The 20,438-nt window shown below is 40.5% G+C and overlaps 1 protein-coding gene across 1 annotated transcript in view; it reads right to left on the bottom strand.

Moving 5' to 3' along the window:
* FOXO1 (forkhead box O1) overlaps window positions 1-12,088 on the bottom strand; it is a 42,102-nt gene extending 30,014 nt beyond the window's left edge. Inside the window, exon 1 of the mRNA XM_075199040.1 lies at window positions 11,215-12,088. Coding sequence (XP_075055141.1) covers window positions 11,215-11,799 — 585 coding nt within the window. The 5' untranslated portion in view covers window positions 11,800-12,088. The remainder of the gene's footprint in view (window positions 1-11,214) is intronic.
* Between the last annotated feature and the right edge of the window lie 8,350 nt (window positions 12,089-20,438).

Raw genomic sequence — 20,438 nt, forward strand, 5'->3', positions numbered from 1 at the left:
GTGTTTAAAGCTACATGTACTAGTGCATAGGTTTCTCTTGCTAGATATGGGTTTTATTGACTATGCTTTCCAGCTGCCTATTTTCTCAGTATGTTACCATTCGTCGACGGCATGTTTGTTAGTAGTCGTGGGTTTTTTTGTTTTTTTTTAGGTTAAAAGGTTAGTGTATCTGTTTCTCTGAACTGTTAAGCTATGGAGCATGCCAATATAAATAGGCTTTTAGACTGTATTATGCATTGCAGATCGAACACGTTTAAATAAAATGATACTAGCCTTTGCTTATCAGACTTTGTAAATTACTGACTGGTATTTTGATATTTCCAAAGTCTTGTACCTTTGGTCATTGCTCTCCAGCAGGAGTCCACGCTCCTTTGCCTTCAGAACAGACCACTGGTACGTGTTTGTCCAATTTCAGAAGATATGAAATGTAAATCACACAACAAAAAGGTCAGTTCCCACTACAACACCCAGATAACGGATAAACAGCAGATTATATAGGATATCATAGGGATCACAGTTCAATGTTTATGTTCTCCTTGTGTGTCTCAAATGTCTGCTGAACACATAAAGGTTAATGTCCATTTGTACTCCTGTTTCCTTCCACACAGTCCCAAAAACACAGTGGGAAGTTAACTGGTTCCAATGTGGCAGAGACTGATGTGTGTGATTCTATAGGATGGCAGCCGAGGACGCTGCAACAATAAAGTACTTGGAATCCTGGTGCTATATAAAGGTTATTATAATTCAACACACCAATCCCTAACCAAATACTATGAGAATACTATTATTTCTGCATACTGAAAGCTTGCAGGAAGTATATGGATTGCTTGCTTCTTTAAAACTTTAATAGATGATTTTCACCCCTTCATGACCAGACCCATTTTTACATTTCCTTGACTTGCCAGTTTCACCGAGAATAACTGTTTTATGTCCTCGAGCCTACATAATGGCTCTCATAGTTTTAGTGGCAGAGGAGAGCCAGTTTGGACCTCTCCCAGGTTACCACTGCGGGCAGTCACGACATCACCAGGTTACCCGCCATTCCACTGCCAATATACTGATATACCAGGCAGTAAATGACCCCATCTGAGCTGCATTCTGTCAGGGGCAACACATGGTCATGCACTCGTCAACTATTATCCCTTTGGCATTGCTATTGCTGGGGTCATGGAAACAGGCAGATTAAGATTTAGACACAATCTTCTGGAATTTATGGGCCTAGTTTGCTTTTCTCCACCATTGCATGATCTGGGAAGTTTCTATTAACAAATACAGTTGCTCATTAAGGGAACACTGGAACCTTTGTTCTACCAGTGGACACTTCAGTTTTTACACTGTATTCCCTGACCTTTTAAAGCTCAATAAACAAGTTTTATATTATTCTGTATTCCGCTTTAAGCAACATAATCCTGTTGGCGTGCTTCAGGAATTGAGAAAACTGCTTTGTTATGCTTGGTGATCTAATCCATGGCTATTCCAAGCAATGCTAATGTTTCAGAATTTTGAGCCTTAGTACTTTGACACTGTCTAAAGACATAGCTGGAGGGTAACTGGTACATTCTCATTTCTGTCCGCTGCATAAATTCTCTCAAGATCTTTTACTACTTTAAGAAGGATTTTTTTTCCTTTTTTCCCCCCTTTCATTATGCATATATACACTACACTATTGTACACATCTGACATACTGGTGAATGAAATGATAAAGCATTTATAAGTGTGAAGTACACAAGAGAACATAAAGAGATTAAATATTATAAGTACAAGGAAATTTGGAGGTTTGCCCATAGCAACTAATCAATCAACCATCATTCCCTGGAATGTATGATTGGTTGCTATGGGCAACACCTCTAATTTTCCTTTTGAGATATTTTAGTAGTCATGTTTTGATTAACTAAGCCAAGACCCACAAAACTATCTTATAAAAGGATTCTTACATATCGCCGATAACTCAATTCAGTTAGTACATTCCCGATACTAGATCGGTCACATTTAGAACACTATTTACTTGACCATTTCTATTTCCACATCACATTAGGACCATAGATTGTCACAAGCTCATTATAAATGCCAATGGGTGGAAAAACTTTTGCCCATACTGAATGACAGAACATATTACTTCCTCCATTAATTCAGTGCAGGCACCATCTTTACACCAACACTGTGTGCATACACCACCTGGGGTCATAACTGAGAGGCAGGGAATGTACTAACTGATATTCCTGGTGGGATTATATTAACATATCCATATTAATTTGGAGCCACCAAAAAGCACATGTGTCACCTGTAAGACTATGATAAAAGATTATGGGTATATCTTTGAGATCTCTCAATAGCCTATCAAAAACTTAACCATATATCATTTTAGCATTAAATAGACATAAGGCCATTCATTCAGGATGCTTGGGACCAAAGTTTCCCAGGTAAAGGTGTATAATGTGGAGCACCATGCCTAAAACATACTTGTGGACTAACCTATCTGCACTGCTCATCCTATTCTTCATATACTTTCCCCATCAGACCTTTGAGAGGAAGTGAGGATAGGAAGTAAGAGGAGAGGAAGCAGAAGGGACCACTGAGCATCAATCATGGCTGCTTGTTGTTTGTAAAACTCATGGTCATCCACAGAAAGGTCTTTATCCAACAGACAGATCATAAAAACAATTCGTACAAGCTAAGTGTTCTCCCCAGAAATTCTGCCGGAGGGGGGGGGGGTGACATTAAGAAGTAGTCAGGTGGGGGCAGTGTAATACTTTGCAATAATATTGTAAAGTGTCTGAGCAGGACTGGTCAGACTGGTGGTCAGTGGTCTAACACACACTGCTGGCTGTAGTGCTCACGTAATGCCTGTTCTAATAGGAGAAACCATGGTTTGTTCTATTATAAAAGAGGACTCTGTTGGGCTCAAAGAGCCGGGTGACAAGTAAAACAGTGGAGCACCCGTGAAATAGGTGCTGGGGACAACACTGCAAACTATTACTTCATTACATGCCTACTATTGGATAAATAGCAGTTGTAGCAGAAGACCAATCACAAGTTCACAAAAATCTAGGAGCCAGTAGTGGGAAGAATAAAGATTTGAGGTGCTACGCTGGGTACCCACCTATGCACAGATCATACGATTCACACTGTTTGTGCAGATATCGCAACAGTGTATGCTCACACCATCATTTTTTAATCGCACTCAAACACATCGTAGCCGTTGATTTGGTTTTCTAAACTTCCTAAAATTCACGATCGCCGATGTCGGGCAAAAGTGGAAGTGTGTGTGCTTTGTGGTATTCTAGGTTTACAGTAATGCAGCACTCTCTGACGACTACAGGGAGTTTACTACCAAGCACAATGCTGGATCAGCTGTAGGTAGACAGCAACACAATACGAAGCTAATTTAAAGTACGTCACAGTGTTTTACAATCTACAAGCTCAAAGCTGACCGCTTCCAACTGGTCCCGCTGTCTACCCACTAGGCTGTGAACGTCACAAACTAAGGAGGGTAATGCTGTGTAGAACAATAGGAAGCCAAGAGCTTGCACTTCTATTGGTCTGCTCACCTGGAGAATCTGTGGCAGGGGGTCCACACAAATCTTAATCCAGCCGTGAAACCCATGTTCGCATTAAATTAGGCTGCCCAAAAATGGACAATACCTTTCATACACATAAAATAACTGGTGTACTTCCACCTAACCAACTCTGCAATACACAGCCAACGATATATTAAGGTCATATAGAGGCTTTACTTACTCTATAAAATGCACTTGTCTCCACAGCTTCACCAGAACCACTTTCATTTCAGGAATCAGTTAATGGATAAGGTGCATCTGAACTATTGTTTCAGCCTCAAGTAGCAATAAGTCCACATTGAAATTAAAAGCCTAAAATGCCAACTAAAGCCTATACAAAAAAAGGATGGCCTGCTGTGGAAATAGTCTTATTCTATAAAATGTAACAATCTTCTCACATGATACTCATCTAACAAAACACTTGATATTTCAGGAGAGACTATGAAAAATATTATTCTGCTAATTCTAGTGTATTTCTCAAACACATTTCGGAATGTAAAATTAGATTTCCTTTGTGCCACCTCTCTCCTTGTACTGCATCAAATGTCCCGGCATTATTTGTGGCATTTGCTATAAGGTGGCATAGCTAATGTTTACACGCCTCATACAATATCAACATCTTTAATATCAACTTGGACCAAGATACAGAAGACAGTTATTAAGCTGTCCCTATGAAAAGTATTCAATACCAATCACAGCACTGACATAGAAATACGTGCTTTTCTCTTTCATACCATAACAGAATCCTTGACACTTCTGCAGAATGTCTTATTTCTTCCCAGCAGTCCTTTATATGCAAAAGTGCAGAAGGATTAAACATATGCAAAGTTTCTGTAGTATTACCCGGATGTAGAAGTGGTAAGGGATTTACAAAGATGCTCAGGGAGCTTAACATCTTTATCACAATCTGATGCTTACACAAACAATAAGAAATTCAGTAACAAATATAGAGGAACACACCATCTCCAAGAAACATCCCCCTCCCCCCTGTTAAAAAAAAAAAAAAAAAAAAAGATAAACCACACACACACCTCTTACTATAAATTCTCATCACCCTGTATTTTGGTATAAAGAAATACTAGACACATTTTCCTGCTGGATACAGCAATTGCAGCTTACTATAAAAAAGTGTGGAGTTCCTCTGAAGTATGGTCGCAAGGATAATCATTTTACAAAATAGTCATTGAACATACAGCCAATTTTAAGTTTATAGAAGAAAACTGGTAAAAATTGAAATTTATGCATGGAATCTTAGATATAAAAATTGCAACTGAATATTTTAAACAGACATAATTTAAAGAAAAAAAATAAAATTTAAAAAACAAAACCCTATAAAATGGCATTGTGTATATACTAGCCGAAGTACCTGGCATTGCCCGGGCTTAAATCTTCAAGTTATTAATGAGTTGGAAGAGCTGCTAAGCTGCTATTTTTAAAATGTTGACAGTTACCTCCAACACCCCCATTAGGTGGCTGTCCAGTGTCGATTTTTTGTTTTTTGTATTAAATGTTATCCAAATCAATTCAGTGTAAGGCCCAGAACAGTTTCCCCAGGTCAAAGTTCTACCCAGAGTACACCAACGGTAAGTCCATCCATGACCCTAACCCCCCTCTAAAATCTGTCCAGGATCCAACTGGACCACCTTGTGTTGGCTTCGTTCTAATCTGTGCAGGGATATCCGAATGCATAAATGGACAGACAAACAGACCAATGATATTTATATATAAGATTTACACACTAGCTGGGAAACAGACATGCCGGAGAAAGATGGAGAGGTTAATCCAACAGTTATAAGCTACAGGTTACAAACCTCTGGCATAACGGAAGGTATACCTCATACTCCACAACTCAAACAAAAAATGAGAGGAAGAGGAAGGTCTGATCAATCAGGAGGAGGAACCTGGTGCCACAGCAGCACCTTCATAGAATTCCTTAATTGATATGCAATTGAGAAGCTTAGATGCAATCCAAGGTGGGAAACGAGAGTGAGCGCTTGATGGATTAGGACAAATGTTATCTGAGAAAGACCTTTTATCACTGCCCACTGCACATTCTAACAAGAGGAGACATTATAGCACAAAACATGAGGGATTGCCAATAAGAAATGATAGCTGTGCCAAGATTGAGAGTTGTGGTTCAACGGGAGCTTTAGAGCCTGGCATATATGAAAATATATATATATATATATATATATATATATATATATATATATATATATATATATATATATATATATATATATACACATACACACACACATATATACACATATATACACATATATACACATATATACACACACACCCCTGTATCTCACCACCAAAAATCATTTCATTGCTCACAAATTTAAGAGGAAAACATACCCTGTGTGCTATTTCCATCTATCATGCTATACATAGTTATAGCAAAATGTTTCAATTTAAAAAAAAATTCTCCACCAAAAAAGTTGTTAACATTTGTTGTACAGTGCCCTGCATTAAGTGTGGATTGCTGCTTTTGACAACTAACAGCTGGGAACAGTCTGAAAGGGGACTTAATGCAGCTGGGGGCTGGTTGGTGACCATGTTTGGCATTTATTATTGGGAGAATGTAAACCCTTTTAACAAAAAGACATTCGGGTCGAGAAATTTCCAACACAGTACTCCACTCCGATTGATTGCAATGGGTTACAGCGCCTTTTTTTTTTTTTTCGCAGTTACCTGGGCAACAGTCTTCATAAACGTCCCACGCTGTGTATATAATGTGTTGTAATGAAACTAAACTGACAATGTCTTTCTGAAGCAAAAAGTAGAAATGTATATTTTAATATTATATAACAAAAAAAGTAACGAAACCTTTTCTGTACTGTCCAAATTAGCAGTAGGAGGAAGAGACAACTTTTAATGGGCTTTTGTCCTAGTCAATCTGATATTAATACTAGAGCTCAACAGGTCCTTCCCTACAACTAAAGCAAATCAACCATTTGTATGTTGCGCTGGTGCTTCATCGTCATAATGTGGAGAAGAGTATATATATTAAATATCATGGGTGCGTTTACCACACAATACTTACTATATAAATGTTTTGTTTGCAAATGCACAATGCAAATTCTTCAGGTGCCAAAGAAACTGTGTGAAGCCAAAATATGTTTCTCAATACAGTACTGATGAATTATATCATCCCTTTTCTCACCTGATTAGACATTCAGTTTGAGAAAAAAATCCTAGAACAGGATATGTAACCATTACTATAGCAAACTAAAGTTACAATTAAAATATTTGCACAGAGCTAAGCACAAACAAAACAAAACAAAAAAAAGTTTATAAAAAAACAAAAACCGTGGCTAGTTTCTGGTGTTCTAACTGAGGGGGGTAGGAAGGGGAATGGGACATAATATTAAGAATCAAAGTCTATTCCCTTAGTGCAGAGGTAAAATAACCAGCAAATCTACAGGTGTTGTGGAACTACAAATCCCAGCACACATGCTGTGAAGGCATCCTGGGACTTGTTGTTCCACAGGTTGCGTAGCGATCACTAACATACGAATATACAGCACTTGCTCATGTGATCATTCTGCACTACCTACGAGTCACAACCATTTGATGCGTTACCCCTCTTTAGCTTTTGCACAAAGTTAAAAAACAAACGCTAATGAGCAAATGTGAACAGCAGCCGACCTACAGTTTACTCCCACACACTATTAATGAACATTTCAAATTGGGTTAGGTTTATATAAAAAAAAAAAAAAAAAAAAAAAAAAAAAAAGTCTTACATTCCAAATAAAACAGCCGTGTGAGTAACCTATGCAAATATTACATGTGTAGAGGGCGACTCATCTGAGTTTTGGGGCATTAGTCATATTACAAGTGAAGCTAGGATTATTCACATCTGCCACATTTGTGGGTTTCTGTCAGTCTGCTCCACCCCTGCTATTTCCTCTGCTGAACCAAGCATGGCGATTTGCACTCACTTTTGGAGTCTGTTTTTATCATCCGTTCTTTAAAATGCAACTCTGCTCGCTTGCCTTATAGCAAAAGCACTATTTTGCAAAGTAAAGCAGAAAAAACAAAAAAAGGAAGGTATGCAACAATTACAGCAGAAACACTTTGCTCATATGTAGTCCATAATCACCACAGAGTTATTTAAAAGGCTCAACTAACTGTGCATCAGGTTTATAATTTTCTGAGATACACAAATTGGGAATGGCTATCTGCCTTTTTTTATGCAATGGAGAATATACGCCTATATACTCATATTGCTGTTTTCACACCTAAAAAATCAAAGCTCTCATTCACTCACCCACTGTGTGCAGACAAACACAATCACCAGAACGTATGTAATTAAACTTCAATAACAGCGAATCATGATACGCCTATATCCTCTTCCCTATAAACATGGCCCAGGTATCAATAACACTCATTTTCCCCCATGGACCATGTTTATATTAGAGCAAACAAGAGAAGTAAATAAAGGGTAAATCTATATTAAAAAAATAAACAAACCCATGACATTTGCATTGGTTCCCAGTTTAATTTTGTTTTCCTCCATGCCACCTAATGATATCACATGTCAGTGACAGGTGTAGCTGGTCTAAACAATACATGACTTATCCACCTTACTACACTGTTCATCTGTAGAACAAGATTAGTTTCCTTCAGTAGCTGAGCCCAAACATCAAGATAAATAAAGTACTAACCATACTAAATCCCACACAACCTTTCACAGGAAACAATAGGACACAATTTAAGGATCATGACTGATTTTCTAGTATACCCATTGCACACAAGCTGGGGACTTGCTTTAAACACAAAGTACATAACAGTTGCGCTCAAACTTCTTTTTTTTTTGTCAGCTGAGGCGTCGTGTTATCCCAAGACTCAAAAACAAGTAGTTGCCAATAGAATGTATTACAATATAACAGAACAATAATGGGTCCCAAAAAACAGATCCTGGGACCCAAGGATGCACATGTCTGCATTAGAAGACTACACTACAGCACAAGGTGATACTATGGTTTCCATTCACCAGCTGCCTTGTAAAACTACTATATGGCAACGATCCTGTAACATAGATCCTATAAAGAGTTAGAAGAACTCTTGTCACTCAGTACAATAGATTACAATTAGCACCCAGGGATGTTAGGGGGATGACACCAGCTTTGTGTGCATAGTGTATTGCACAAGAGGATCAGTCACAGTCAAATTTATCCTTGAACCCACCTATCTCAAACATGCAGCCAATTATTTAAGCCATTCTTTCATTATATCGCATTTGAACACCCGTATACCAATTATTTTCCATTTAGAATCTGATATCTCATCACAACCATTTATTTTTTAGAAAAACTTCAATTCAAGCCTAAGCCTTCATTTATAGACACAATTTTATGATGCGATTTGCAAGCAAATCACCACGTCATTACAGGTCACAGGGCTGTCAAGGTGCTCTAATTATTCCTGATTTTGCCAGCTCATAAAAGATGCTGGGCTAAATACTGTTGCCCCCCCCCCCCCCCCCCCGGCAATGAAAAAAAAAGTGCACACACACAATTTGCTTTTGTCTTTTGGATGGCATGTGAAGTTTAATCCCTGAAGGAATTTGGATAAAACTTTTGTATCAAGAATTTGCCTATTTTTCTGGGAGAATAGTATTGCAAAGAAATCGGTGGCATCTGGAGACACTACAGCTACCACTGAAAGAAGGGTGCCTTACTGGCAATCAGTGGATGCAAAATTTAGATATTTCCCAAAATGACAAACAAATACGTTGCTTGTACTGAACAGGTCAGTTTGCGGCAAACAAGTCCTGCCAAGGAGATCTAGTCACTAGACACGGATGCCTCGCTGAGGAGGAAACAATTTAGATGATTTACAGTCAATCCTCCAAACCACTGAATACACATTTCGGAGAACACAGATCAAATCAGAATCGTTAGCATTCAGAGGTCACTATGGTAATAAGCCATATAGAATCAAATGTAATAGTTTAATCAATGACAAGTACTGTTAAACTAAAACATTCATTTAGAATATTCAAAATATTCATTTTATTTACAAATAACTTTCAAGAATTACATCTCCTCACAGATTGGGACTCAAAAAAATGCGTAAAGTATGCCATAATAATATTTCCAAACAAGAAAGAACTCTGAAAGTGCTTACAAAAGTAAGCACATAATCTTATTAAAATTGTCTTTATAGGAGACGGACATTTGCCACTAGTGTCAGCAAAAAACACCCACATCTGTGTAAGCATGGCTAATTTATTCAGAGGCTAGCCCATACATTGTTAACATTTTCCATATATCCGCAGCAATCAGGAATGTGAAACTCTCAAATATGTAAATAGTGGATTCACAAGAAAGAAAGCAACAAGTGTCTCATAAGTTTACTTGTGGGAATCTCCACAGTAGTTAGGAAATAATGTACAAGCAAGAAGGTATAGGTCATTAAATCTGTGGGGACAGGAGGGAAATTTCTAACCACAGGTACTTTCACAAGACAAGAGGGAATTAAGCAGTTTCAGGACAACCGCTGCAGTGTGTTTTGGGAAGATCTAGATCTCCCTTTGCCACACAGGGAAAAATAATGGACAGACTGGTGTGCGAGTAACAAGTGGCCAAAATCATTACACCCACACCGCACATGATCATTAGCATGTGCCAAAAAGGAAGTTCTAGTCCAGAGAACAGTACCACACAACTAAACAGTCCCTCTTCCGTCCATTTAATTTAATGCATCGCACAAGTGTTGTAAATATAAACGGATTCATAGATAAGAAAGTCAGCAAAGGAACCCACTCAGGAACAATGCAATCAAATCTGACAACAGTTCATGCAAGGGCAGAAACATAGGGGTATGTCAAAAACGATTTGCTTAAAGTGTCTTTTCTAGATGAATATTTCTTTTCAAACAGCAAATCTATTAGAGACCTGACAACAGTCCAAGAAAAACAAAGAAAATAAAACTTTGGATGCACAAGTGTTATGCATTCATCCTGTATATCCAATGGTTTACGATCAGCCTATAAATGTACAATAACTTTACATGCACCATTCACCAATATACTAAAAATGGTAACCTGAGCCTCAGCTCTTCCTCAGGATGAAGTCAGAGGAAACAGATAGTGGAGAGAATTTGTCACTACACAATGCACTATTGTGGGGGTCACAATAGGGTCTAGGATCTTCTATGTGCGTGCCCTCTAGAAGTTTTAGTATAGTGCACATACAATGACTGCATGAGCATAGCAACTCTTCAGAGTCCTATTACTTTAATTCAGTATTATGGGAATAGCTACAGTAATCAGGTCTGCGCTTTGGAGCCTGTCTAATAGCTGCACAGACACAGACATGATCCCAAGAGTCCCATCAAAACCAGACACAATCCTTTCAAATCAAATCACACACACTGGTCCCACTGTCATGAACACTCCCAGGAGTGAGGTTACCTGTAACACCTTGCATGTGGGTAGGGATCATCACCCAAGTGCTGACACTGTAATCTGACACTCAGGTGCTGCTTAAAAACCAGGTATTGTGTCAAGTGTCACAGCTTAGTGTAATGATCTCAGCTACTATCACAGACACTGATTAAGCTGCATACTTTGATTTACAAGTCAGACAACTTTGACAACTCTTGATCACTGGTCTACATGACAGATTAACCCCTCGCTCACCTTCCAGCCCGCTGAGCTGTTGCTGTCCCCCTTGTCCTTGAAGTAGGGGACACTCTTGACCATCCAGTCGTAGATTTGGGACAGCGTCAGCCTCTTCTCGGGGGAGCTCTCTATAGCCTGGCTGATGAGGTCGGCGTACGACAGGTTGCCCCAGGCGTTCCGGCGGGAGGAGCTGCTCTTGCGGGGCTGCTGGGCTCCCAGGGGGGACGGGGCGGAGGCGGGGGACAGGGCTGGCACACTCGGGGGTGCATGCAGAGCTCCAGCCTGGGGGTGCTGCTGCTGCTGGTGGGGGTGCTGCTGCAGCTGCCGCAGGTCCTGGCACTGGAAGTCCCCGCACACCCCCAGAGCGTCGGCCGGGTCATAGTCCTCGCTCTCCACCAGCAGGCTCAGGTTGCTCATAAAGTCCACATTGCCGGCTGCGGGCTCCGGCTGCAGCGAGGGGGCCGGGGAAGAGTTGGCCGAATTACTTGGGTTAAACTCCGGCCGGGGAAGGGGCCAAGTGCACGACCTGGGCCGGGACAGGGGCTCAAAATCCGGGTCTATCTCCACCACCGGCTGAGGAGGGGGTTGCGGGGCTTCAGCCATGACGCCTGAACTCTCCCGGATCAGCTGCTCAGTAATGGGAGTCCCCCGGGGCTGCGGAGAGTGACGGGCGCAAAAGTTTCAGTTCACTTCATCAGAGCGGCTCCGTGCGAGAATACTCCGCACATACACACAGAGTGACAGCCGCGCTGCGTCACTACACACCAGCCGCAAACCCGAAGCTGTGCGTCACTACGGCAGCGGTCCAGCTCCGCACTCCTCGTCCGCCGCCTGTTGAATGTCTGAGTAACTCCGGCTCTGCCCCCGGCAACAAGCTGCAGTTTACTGGAACCCACCGTGCGTGTCACGCGCCGGCCCCGCCCACTCCCAGGCAGGAGGGGAGGGGGGATGGGCGGGGTCACCCTGACAGGAGAGTGCCGAGTCTTGGCCAATCGCCGCGCTTTACCGCTGTCTCCCGCCCTCACCTTATCCCGGCTGCTGCCGAGTGGGCGGGGAGGGGCTGCGGACAGCACAGAGTGCACCCTTTCACTGCCGGGCACTGGGGCAGAGCCGCGCTCTGTGACTGGCTCAGTGGTTTGGCTGCCGCAGCGAAGCGGTTAATAGTGAGCAGCACCAGAGCCCGTGTTATCCTCTGAGTGCGGTTTGTTTATGTCCTTGTGTGCAACGTGTCTGCAGCGCTATAGTACCCGCCACAGGCAGCAGAGAGAGGATGACACAGCCAGATAACACGCACTGTTATTTGTTTGTATCCTCGGAGACTCTGCACCCGCGTGGTTCCCGTGATAATAATACCTCCAGGATGTGCAGTGCACTGATGACCTGCCAGGTGCACACACTGATACTGCCAGGAATACTCTGGGTACTAGCGAGGACATGTAGCTACGACTTGTCCATATGTATATTTGGACATCTACTATCACACAATTATTTAGCTATTTCTTGCTATCGCCTATGTAACACTATCATCTTTATATGTTATTTAGTTATCCATCTACAGTATTTATTACATGTTATGTTGGTGTCCTCTATCAGTATTTAGAACAGTGATTCCTAGAATTTTGGATCCTATGCACGACACGTCATATTGAAATTTAGGGTAAGTCAACAAATTTTTATTGCACATGGATTGTTTATATTTATTGCCTGCAAATAACAAGCATTAATCCAGAACATCCCATAAAGGCTTGATCAGGTTCTGCTCTGGTGACTGTCTTATGGATAGCACCAGTCCAGTGTTGCGGTCATCAAACCATTGGGCAACCACTTTTTCATTTTTCCAAGAAAAGGGTGAAGGATGATTCATCTGACTATAATATCACCTTCACTGCAAAGGAGTTCATTGCGTGTGCTCTTTGCCAATGTAGATTTCCATTGGGCATGAGCAGTACATGCACTACAACCTAGCTATGATATTCTTTTATATCAGTGTTTCCCCAAACCCAGTCCTCAGGAACCCCTAACAGTGCATGTTTTTCATATCTCTTTGCTGGAGCACAGGTGTATTCATTACTGACTGACACATTTTGAAAGATCCACAGGTGGTAATAATTCACTTGTGAGATGGAAAACCTGCACTGTTAGGGGTTTGGCATTGGCTAAGGGTTTGCTGTCGTCTTCTGGCTCACAAACAAGTTGAACACAGGCCCACTCATTTTTTAAAACACTTGTGCACATGCACCTAGCAGTAGTTTCTTCTGTTGTCACTTCAGATTTATAATATAAATGGCATCACTTTGCCACTTATAAATAAACTGCTCCATTAAATAATCAAGGTCAGTGCCACCCAAGTGGGCTGCTGCTGCCAGGAATTTGAGGACATATTCCTCCTTCATTTGCAAGTCAAGACCTCCTGACATTGTGATGGTTTCCTGGATGGACTGGATGGTCAAGAGTGTCCCCTACTTCAAGGACAAGGGGGACAGCAACAGCTCAGCGGGCTGTTTATGCTGTGATTACCTTAGACACTGTTGTTCATGAAACATAAGCAAATTGAGCTTTCTTGTTCACTAAAGTTCCTTCCAACGCACCCCAACAATGTGCCCATCTTTCAAGGTCACTGGGGTATCCTCTTGCAGGCTGTAAGTAGATGGTCTTCCTAATAATAGAAAAGTGTGATTTCCTATCAAATAGGATTTACAACATCATTGACTGAAGCAGCGCGATGACGAGACCAGGAAGCAGCTAACATTTCAAAATATGTTTTTACAAAAGTGGAATTAGCCTTTAATCTTAAAAAAATGTTACACTTTATTGATCTCGATTTAGGTCAGTTTTGTCTTCTTTCTAGTTAAACACAGTGAGTTTTTATTTTCCAATATCACTTTGGTCTATTGAGGCGATGAGTCAATTACAAGGCAAATGAGACAGAGAGCGAGAGAGAGAAAAGAAACATTCTTAACACTACAAACTAATTAGTGATAACCCAGCCACCTGTTTCCCGGCACAATGAAGAGTAACGCGCAATTCATGCCAGAAGAGCTCTAGAGATAATCATGTCAGATCCACAATGAGACATACTACAGGAATAAAATGATAAATATAATCAACATTCAAAAATCCACACTATTGCATAACTATCAAGAAAACTATGTTGGACATTAAAGGTGTTCATCCAAATAAATTACCAGTTTCCCACCCAACCCATTACACTGCTCAACAAAATTTGTATTTTTTTTTTTTGCTGCCCAGGAACTTTAAATGGATTTGGGGTATATATCGGTGGTGCTGATTTCAGAAATGTAATCTGTTTTTCACAATTTGCTACAGTTCTCAAGATATGTAAGGTACTATTCTAGCGGCTAAGTGCTTTTTCGCAACATTTGCGTTGCTGGATATTTTTTGGGTTGTCTTTTTAAATTAATGTTTCCTTTAACATATCATGTTGTGCAGCTTATTACACTTTGGTCAAACATATAAATAATGTCAATATAACTTTGTTTATTTTTTCCGAAAAAATGATTTCCTCCCGTAGAAGCTGTTTGAATGACCTAGACGTATTCTGCTAGATATGTGATAGCTATATTCTTGTGAAACAAAGAAAACCCATCACCAACTTTGTGAAACAAGTTTATTTGGCATATTTTGGGATCAAATTAGTAGACCAGGACAAAGCCTGGGCACCGCATAAGGTTTGCAAACCATGTGTAGAGGACCTACAACACTGGAAATATGGTAAACGGAAAAGCCTAAGCTTTGGCGTGCCAAAAAATCACTATGATGACTGTTATTTCTGTGCTTTCAACGTTCAAGGTTTTAATCGGTACAAGAAGCTCAAGTATTATTACCCTGACTTTGGAATCAACCAGAAGACCTATACCGCATGGGGAAGATGTTCCTGTGCCCGTGTTTACCACCCTGCCATCATGTTCCGATGATAAAGAAATGAATGACATTGGTACTGCTGTAGGATACAACAGTAGAGATAAATTTGAATGATATACCTCGATATCTCAGCCTTTCTCTCAGGAGGAACTGAATGACCTGGTACGATATTTAAATTTTTTAAAGCAAGCATCTGAACTTTTAGCTTCCAGACTAAGGGGTCTATTTATCAAGGACTTTTCCTGTGTTAAACACCCGAAAAAAACAGTTTTCGGGTGTTTACCGTGAAATTGCTATGTATTATTGAAGCATCGCAGCAGATATCTGCTGCTTTGCATTTTCTATCGTTTTTCTGAGCACTCCCCATAACAGTGTATGGGAAGTGCTCAGAACCGCTATGTATGAAAGTCTATTTAGAGAAACTTTTCTCTTTTTTTACATGTTAATGTGCGCCATCTGAAGCTGGCGTACATTAACATACCTGAAAACTTTGACGCAGAGCTGGACAGCACATGTGTGGAGGGATCATGTGATCCCTCCCTGTCAATCATCCTGCAGTTTGCCGTCCAGTATGCTAGTGCGCATGCACCAACTTTTCAGTCGGTGCATGCGCACTAACAAAAAAGGGAAAAAAAAGAGAAGATCACCGCAGCCTTTAAACTTGAGAAAAGACTGCGATGATCAGGTGAGTCACTTCTCAGGGACAGCAGTCTATCGGCACTGCTGTCCCTGAGAAGTTTTTTAATACATAGCCGTTACTTTTCAATCCCTATCAAGGAGATAAGGATTGAAAAGTATCAAGTGAAAAAAACGAAGGGTCATAAATAGACCCCTAAAGGAGAAGAACTGTCTGAAAGACAATGTGAAAATTACACATTAACCGTACAAGAGAGTAGGTGCTCTTCCTGCATAGCCACCTAGACAAATTCCGAAACAACCTCTGTGATTTTAGTGAAGAACCAGAGGAGCGGTTTTACCAGGACATCCAGTTGATGGAGGAGAGATACCAAGGCAGTTGGGACAAACATATGATGGCGGAATACTGTTGGAAAGTCCAGCATGACTGTTCTAAGTTACAGTACAAAAGAAAATCCTACAGGCAGCGTTATTGAAATATTTGCTTTACAAACAATTTTTACAGGATTTTCTAACTTATTAGTTGTAACTATTGTAAGGAATTTTGTGTGTGCTTCAGAAAAATTAAAATGTGTTCATTTTGTGCAATTACCTATGTATTATTTACGATCATACCCATGTGATCACGCTAAATCGTCAGTTTTCTTTGTATTTTTTGACGAATTTGCGTGACCTCTCATATCTCAAAAACTAGCCAGTCTGGGAAATCTGATTACATATTTGGAATCGTCACCAAAAACTGGTCCTAAAACAACTTTAACATGTTGGGCAGCAAAAATGCTGATGACCAGTGTTATGAATATTGATATATTTAATGTTTTATATCAGGCTTAGTACCTGTCTGCAGACAGCCTACTACATACAGAAGATTATGGACTGTATGTGATAGCACAGCGCAGAGCATATCTATAATAATGTGTGTTTATTATAAGGTGTTAATTCTTAACTACCTAAATCTGTCCATCATGTTATTTCTCCTACCCATTGCTGAAAGCTGACTTTTGTAATAATGTAGGAGGAAAGGCAGTGCTTTTCTAGCATGAGTAACTATGTAAGAGAGAGATTAGGGCAGTACATAGAAGTCCATAAGTGGCTTGCAGTCTCCTATGTAACACAGATTCTATAAAGATGAAACTCCATCATGAATATAATATCCTTTGCTATTTGAGATTGTTTTTACTGATATCAAACATTAGATAAAAGCTGTGCTTTTGCTGTTAACAATTTATAGGGTTATGACACTTTATTATTAAACAAACCTGCAGTGGGAAGTCAGGGTAAGATTGGTGGGTTTTGTTTAACCCATCCTTATCTACAGGTCATTATAATTGCTCACTCTGCAGAGCCCACATCTCTCATTGGCTTTTTTGAAATGCACATTAATGGATAGAGGCAGCACCATATATAAATCTCTGCCATTGCTGGACTCTCACTGACAGCGACAGCCTGTGGGTCCATTGCTGGGACCAGACAGCCCATACACATAGGATTCACAGTTAACACTTTATGCTTCTAATGCACATAGTTTCTGTATTAGTAACAGGAAATCCTGGGACGTGTCACAGTGCCGTCACTAGGACACCTCCTCAGTGTAGACCAGGTAAATGTGGAAGCCTGAATCTATTTTTTTCTGTTGACTTTATTTTTTTTATTTTATTTTTAAACCATCTTTATTCCAAACGTGAAAAAACTTACACTGAACATGCAAATGTAAGCAAGAAACATATTTGAACTTATAACACAATGTTGTCAAAAAACCAAGTACGAATGTTACAGTACAGTACGTATAATTATCAATAAACGAAGTAATCTCAAGAAAGTCTAGCAGCAACACACTATAACCCGCACTAACTCATCTCTCGTCAGAGTTCATTCTCGGTCAGTTTCAGAGGTGGAGGTGGAGGGCGAACAAACTGCATAAAAGAAAAGGTGAACTTCTAAATGTATTGTGGGTCTACTATCACAATCCTAAGTCCATACCAAGTGGTATGATGCTGGCAGTTATGTACTTGTATTCTAGTTGAGACTGGCAAAGTAGTTATATAACTCTCCCACATGTCAAAGAATGATTCTGCTTTGGATTTTTTATCCAATTTTTCCCCAAGGAGGATGGCTTAGTATGTGTCCACTGTAGGCTTTATTAATAGAACCAGGCAAACCTGGTTGTAAGGTGACCGCAATCAGCCTGTGTATGTGGGACCGAACATCTGGAACGTCCTAAATGTATGGCCAATTTGGAAACTTATCTTGTGAGTGGGTTCTTATACTGAGCGGCAGGAACACACATGTGGCCAGTTTTGCAAATGCAATGAATCCCAGAAGCTTTCTGCGTCCTTGTGTTAGCTAAGGTGGGACTTTAACGGAATTTTTGTCAAAGTTGTTGTTTGTCTTTTCTAAATGTCATGGGTCCCACAATAGGCCCCGACTCCTTTCCTTGTTAAGCCTAATTCCTTTCTCTTGCACCTAATCAGGGGCCATAGGGAATAAATATTTACTGTACATGCTACATTATGTGTATGGTGCTCCACTGAGTGCCATTCTTCTGTAAAGTATAAATACTACTCCATAAGTCAGTGCTGCATCCCTGGCACCTGGACTCATGCTGTCAGTCATCCAGCTCCTAGTACAGTAACTGTAGGAAGAAAAGAGGATATTGAAGCTATTCAGTTGATTTGTTAGTAAGTACCAGAAGAGATTCAATTACAAATAACATACAAAATTTCTTCTGACGACAACATTTTGTTTTGTACACTTATAGAACATTTATGTTGTCATGCAGCTGGTACCATGTATTATATATGAATGAGCAGAGCTTTATTTATTTTCTGTTTTTGTACCAAAATGCTGCCCGTTGTTGTTTTGGCTGTGGTCTATTATGCCTATATAAGACCTCTTTGGTCGGGCCGACAAGCCTGCTCTTGTTAGATCTATGTCCCTGAACCTGGGATGGGAGTTTATCTGTTTTTCCTGCATTTTAATGGTGTTGAAGCATATTCACCCAGTGGCCACTTTATTAGGTACACCTTGCTAGTATTGGGTAGGACTCCCTTTTGCCCCCAGGACAGCCTGAATTCTTCATGGCATGGATTCAACAAGGTGCTGGTCCTTAGAGGTTCTGGTCCAAGTTGACATGATGGCATTGCGCTGTTTGTATTTGTTGGCTGCACATTCATGCTGTGAATCTCCTGCTCTACCACATCTAAAGGCTGCTCTGTTGAATTGAGATCTGGTCACTGTGGAGGCTATTGGAGTACACTGAACTCATTGTCATGTACGTGGAACCATCTCGAGATGATGTGTGCTTCATGACATGACTAGTTTTCCTGCTGGAAGTAGCCATTAGATGATGGGTAGACTATGGCCATAAAGGGATGTTCATGGTCAGCAACGATACTAAGGTAGGCTGTGGCATTTAAATGATGCTCAATTGGTATTAAATGGGTATAATGTTGCCAAGAAAACATTCCACTCAAAATTACACCACCATCACCTGCCTGCGCCATTGACATAAGTCAGTATGAACTAGAGATGGGCAGGTCCGGTTCTCCGAGAACCGAACCCACCCGAACTTTGGGTATCCGAGTACCGAGCTGAGCAGCTCGGTACTCTCCCGCCCATTCCGAATCCAAATCGAGGCCGAACGTCATTGTGACGTTGTCGGATCTCGGGACTCGGTTCTCGCGATACTTCAACTTTATAAATACACGCCTCCACAGCAATCCATCGCCATTTGACAGAGGGAGAGAGCAGGGTGTAGTCATAGGCTAATTAGAGCAGGGACAGAGAATACAATATTGTTCTTGCAATTGCTCTAACCAAAATCGCTAGTGCAGAGAGGAGGATAGATGTTTATTATTTTTTCTTCATATTTGGCACTCTTCAGCGCTTTTGGGGTGTCCCCCATAATTGTGCATTAATATTTCTGGCTGTCAAAAGTCATATCTGTCAGCAGTATCTACTAAATAATTTGTAGCACACCTCAGTGCTTTTGGGGTGTCCTCCCTAATTGTGCATTAATATTTCTGGCTGTCAAAAGTCATATCTGTCAGCAGTATCTACTAAATAATTTGTAGCACTCCTCAGTGCTTTTGGGGTGTCCTCCCTAATTGTGCATTAATATTTCTGGCTGTCAAAAGTCATATCTGTCAGCAGTATCTACTAAATAATTTTTAGCACTCCTCAGTGTTTTTGGGGTGTCCTCCCTAATTGTGCATTAATATTTCTGGCTGTCAAAAGTCATATCTGTCAGCAGTATCTACTAAATAATTTTTAGCACTCCTCAGTGTTTTTGGGGTGTCCTCCCTAATTGTGCATTAATATTTCTGGCTGTCAAAAGTCATATCTGTCAGCAGTATCTACTAAATAATTTTTAGCACTCCTCAGTGTTTTTGGGGTGTCCTCCCTAATTGTGCATTAATATTTCTGGCTGTCAAAAGTCATATCTGTCAGCAGTATCTACTAAATAATTTTTAGCACTCCTCAGTGCTTTTGGGGTGTCCTCCCTAATTGTGCATTAATATTTCTGGCTGTCAAAAGTCATAACTGTCAGCAGAATCTACTAAATAATTTTTAGCACTCCCCAGTGGTTTGCGCTCAGAATGGATTCAAAGCAGTCCACATATGATCTAAATGAGCAACCAGGTTCTGTCACCAGTCCTGATGTTAGTGTTCCCAGTACGTCATCTGGCCAAGGCGATGTCAAACAACAGAGTGTTTTCAAATTA

Source organism: Mixophyes fleayi, chromosome 2 (genome assembly GCF_038048845.1).
Source record: "Mixophyes fleayi isolate aMixFle1 chromosome 2, aMixFle1.hap1, whole genome shotgun sequence".
Taxonomy (NCBI): domain Eukaryota; kingdom Metazoa; phylum Chordata; class Amphibia; order Anura; family Limnodynastidae; genus Mixophyes; species Mixophyes fleayi.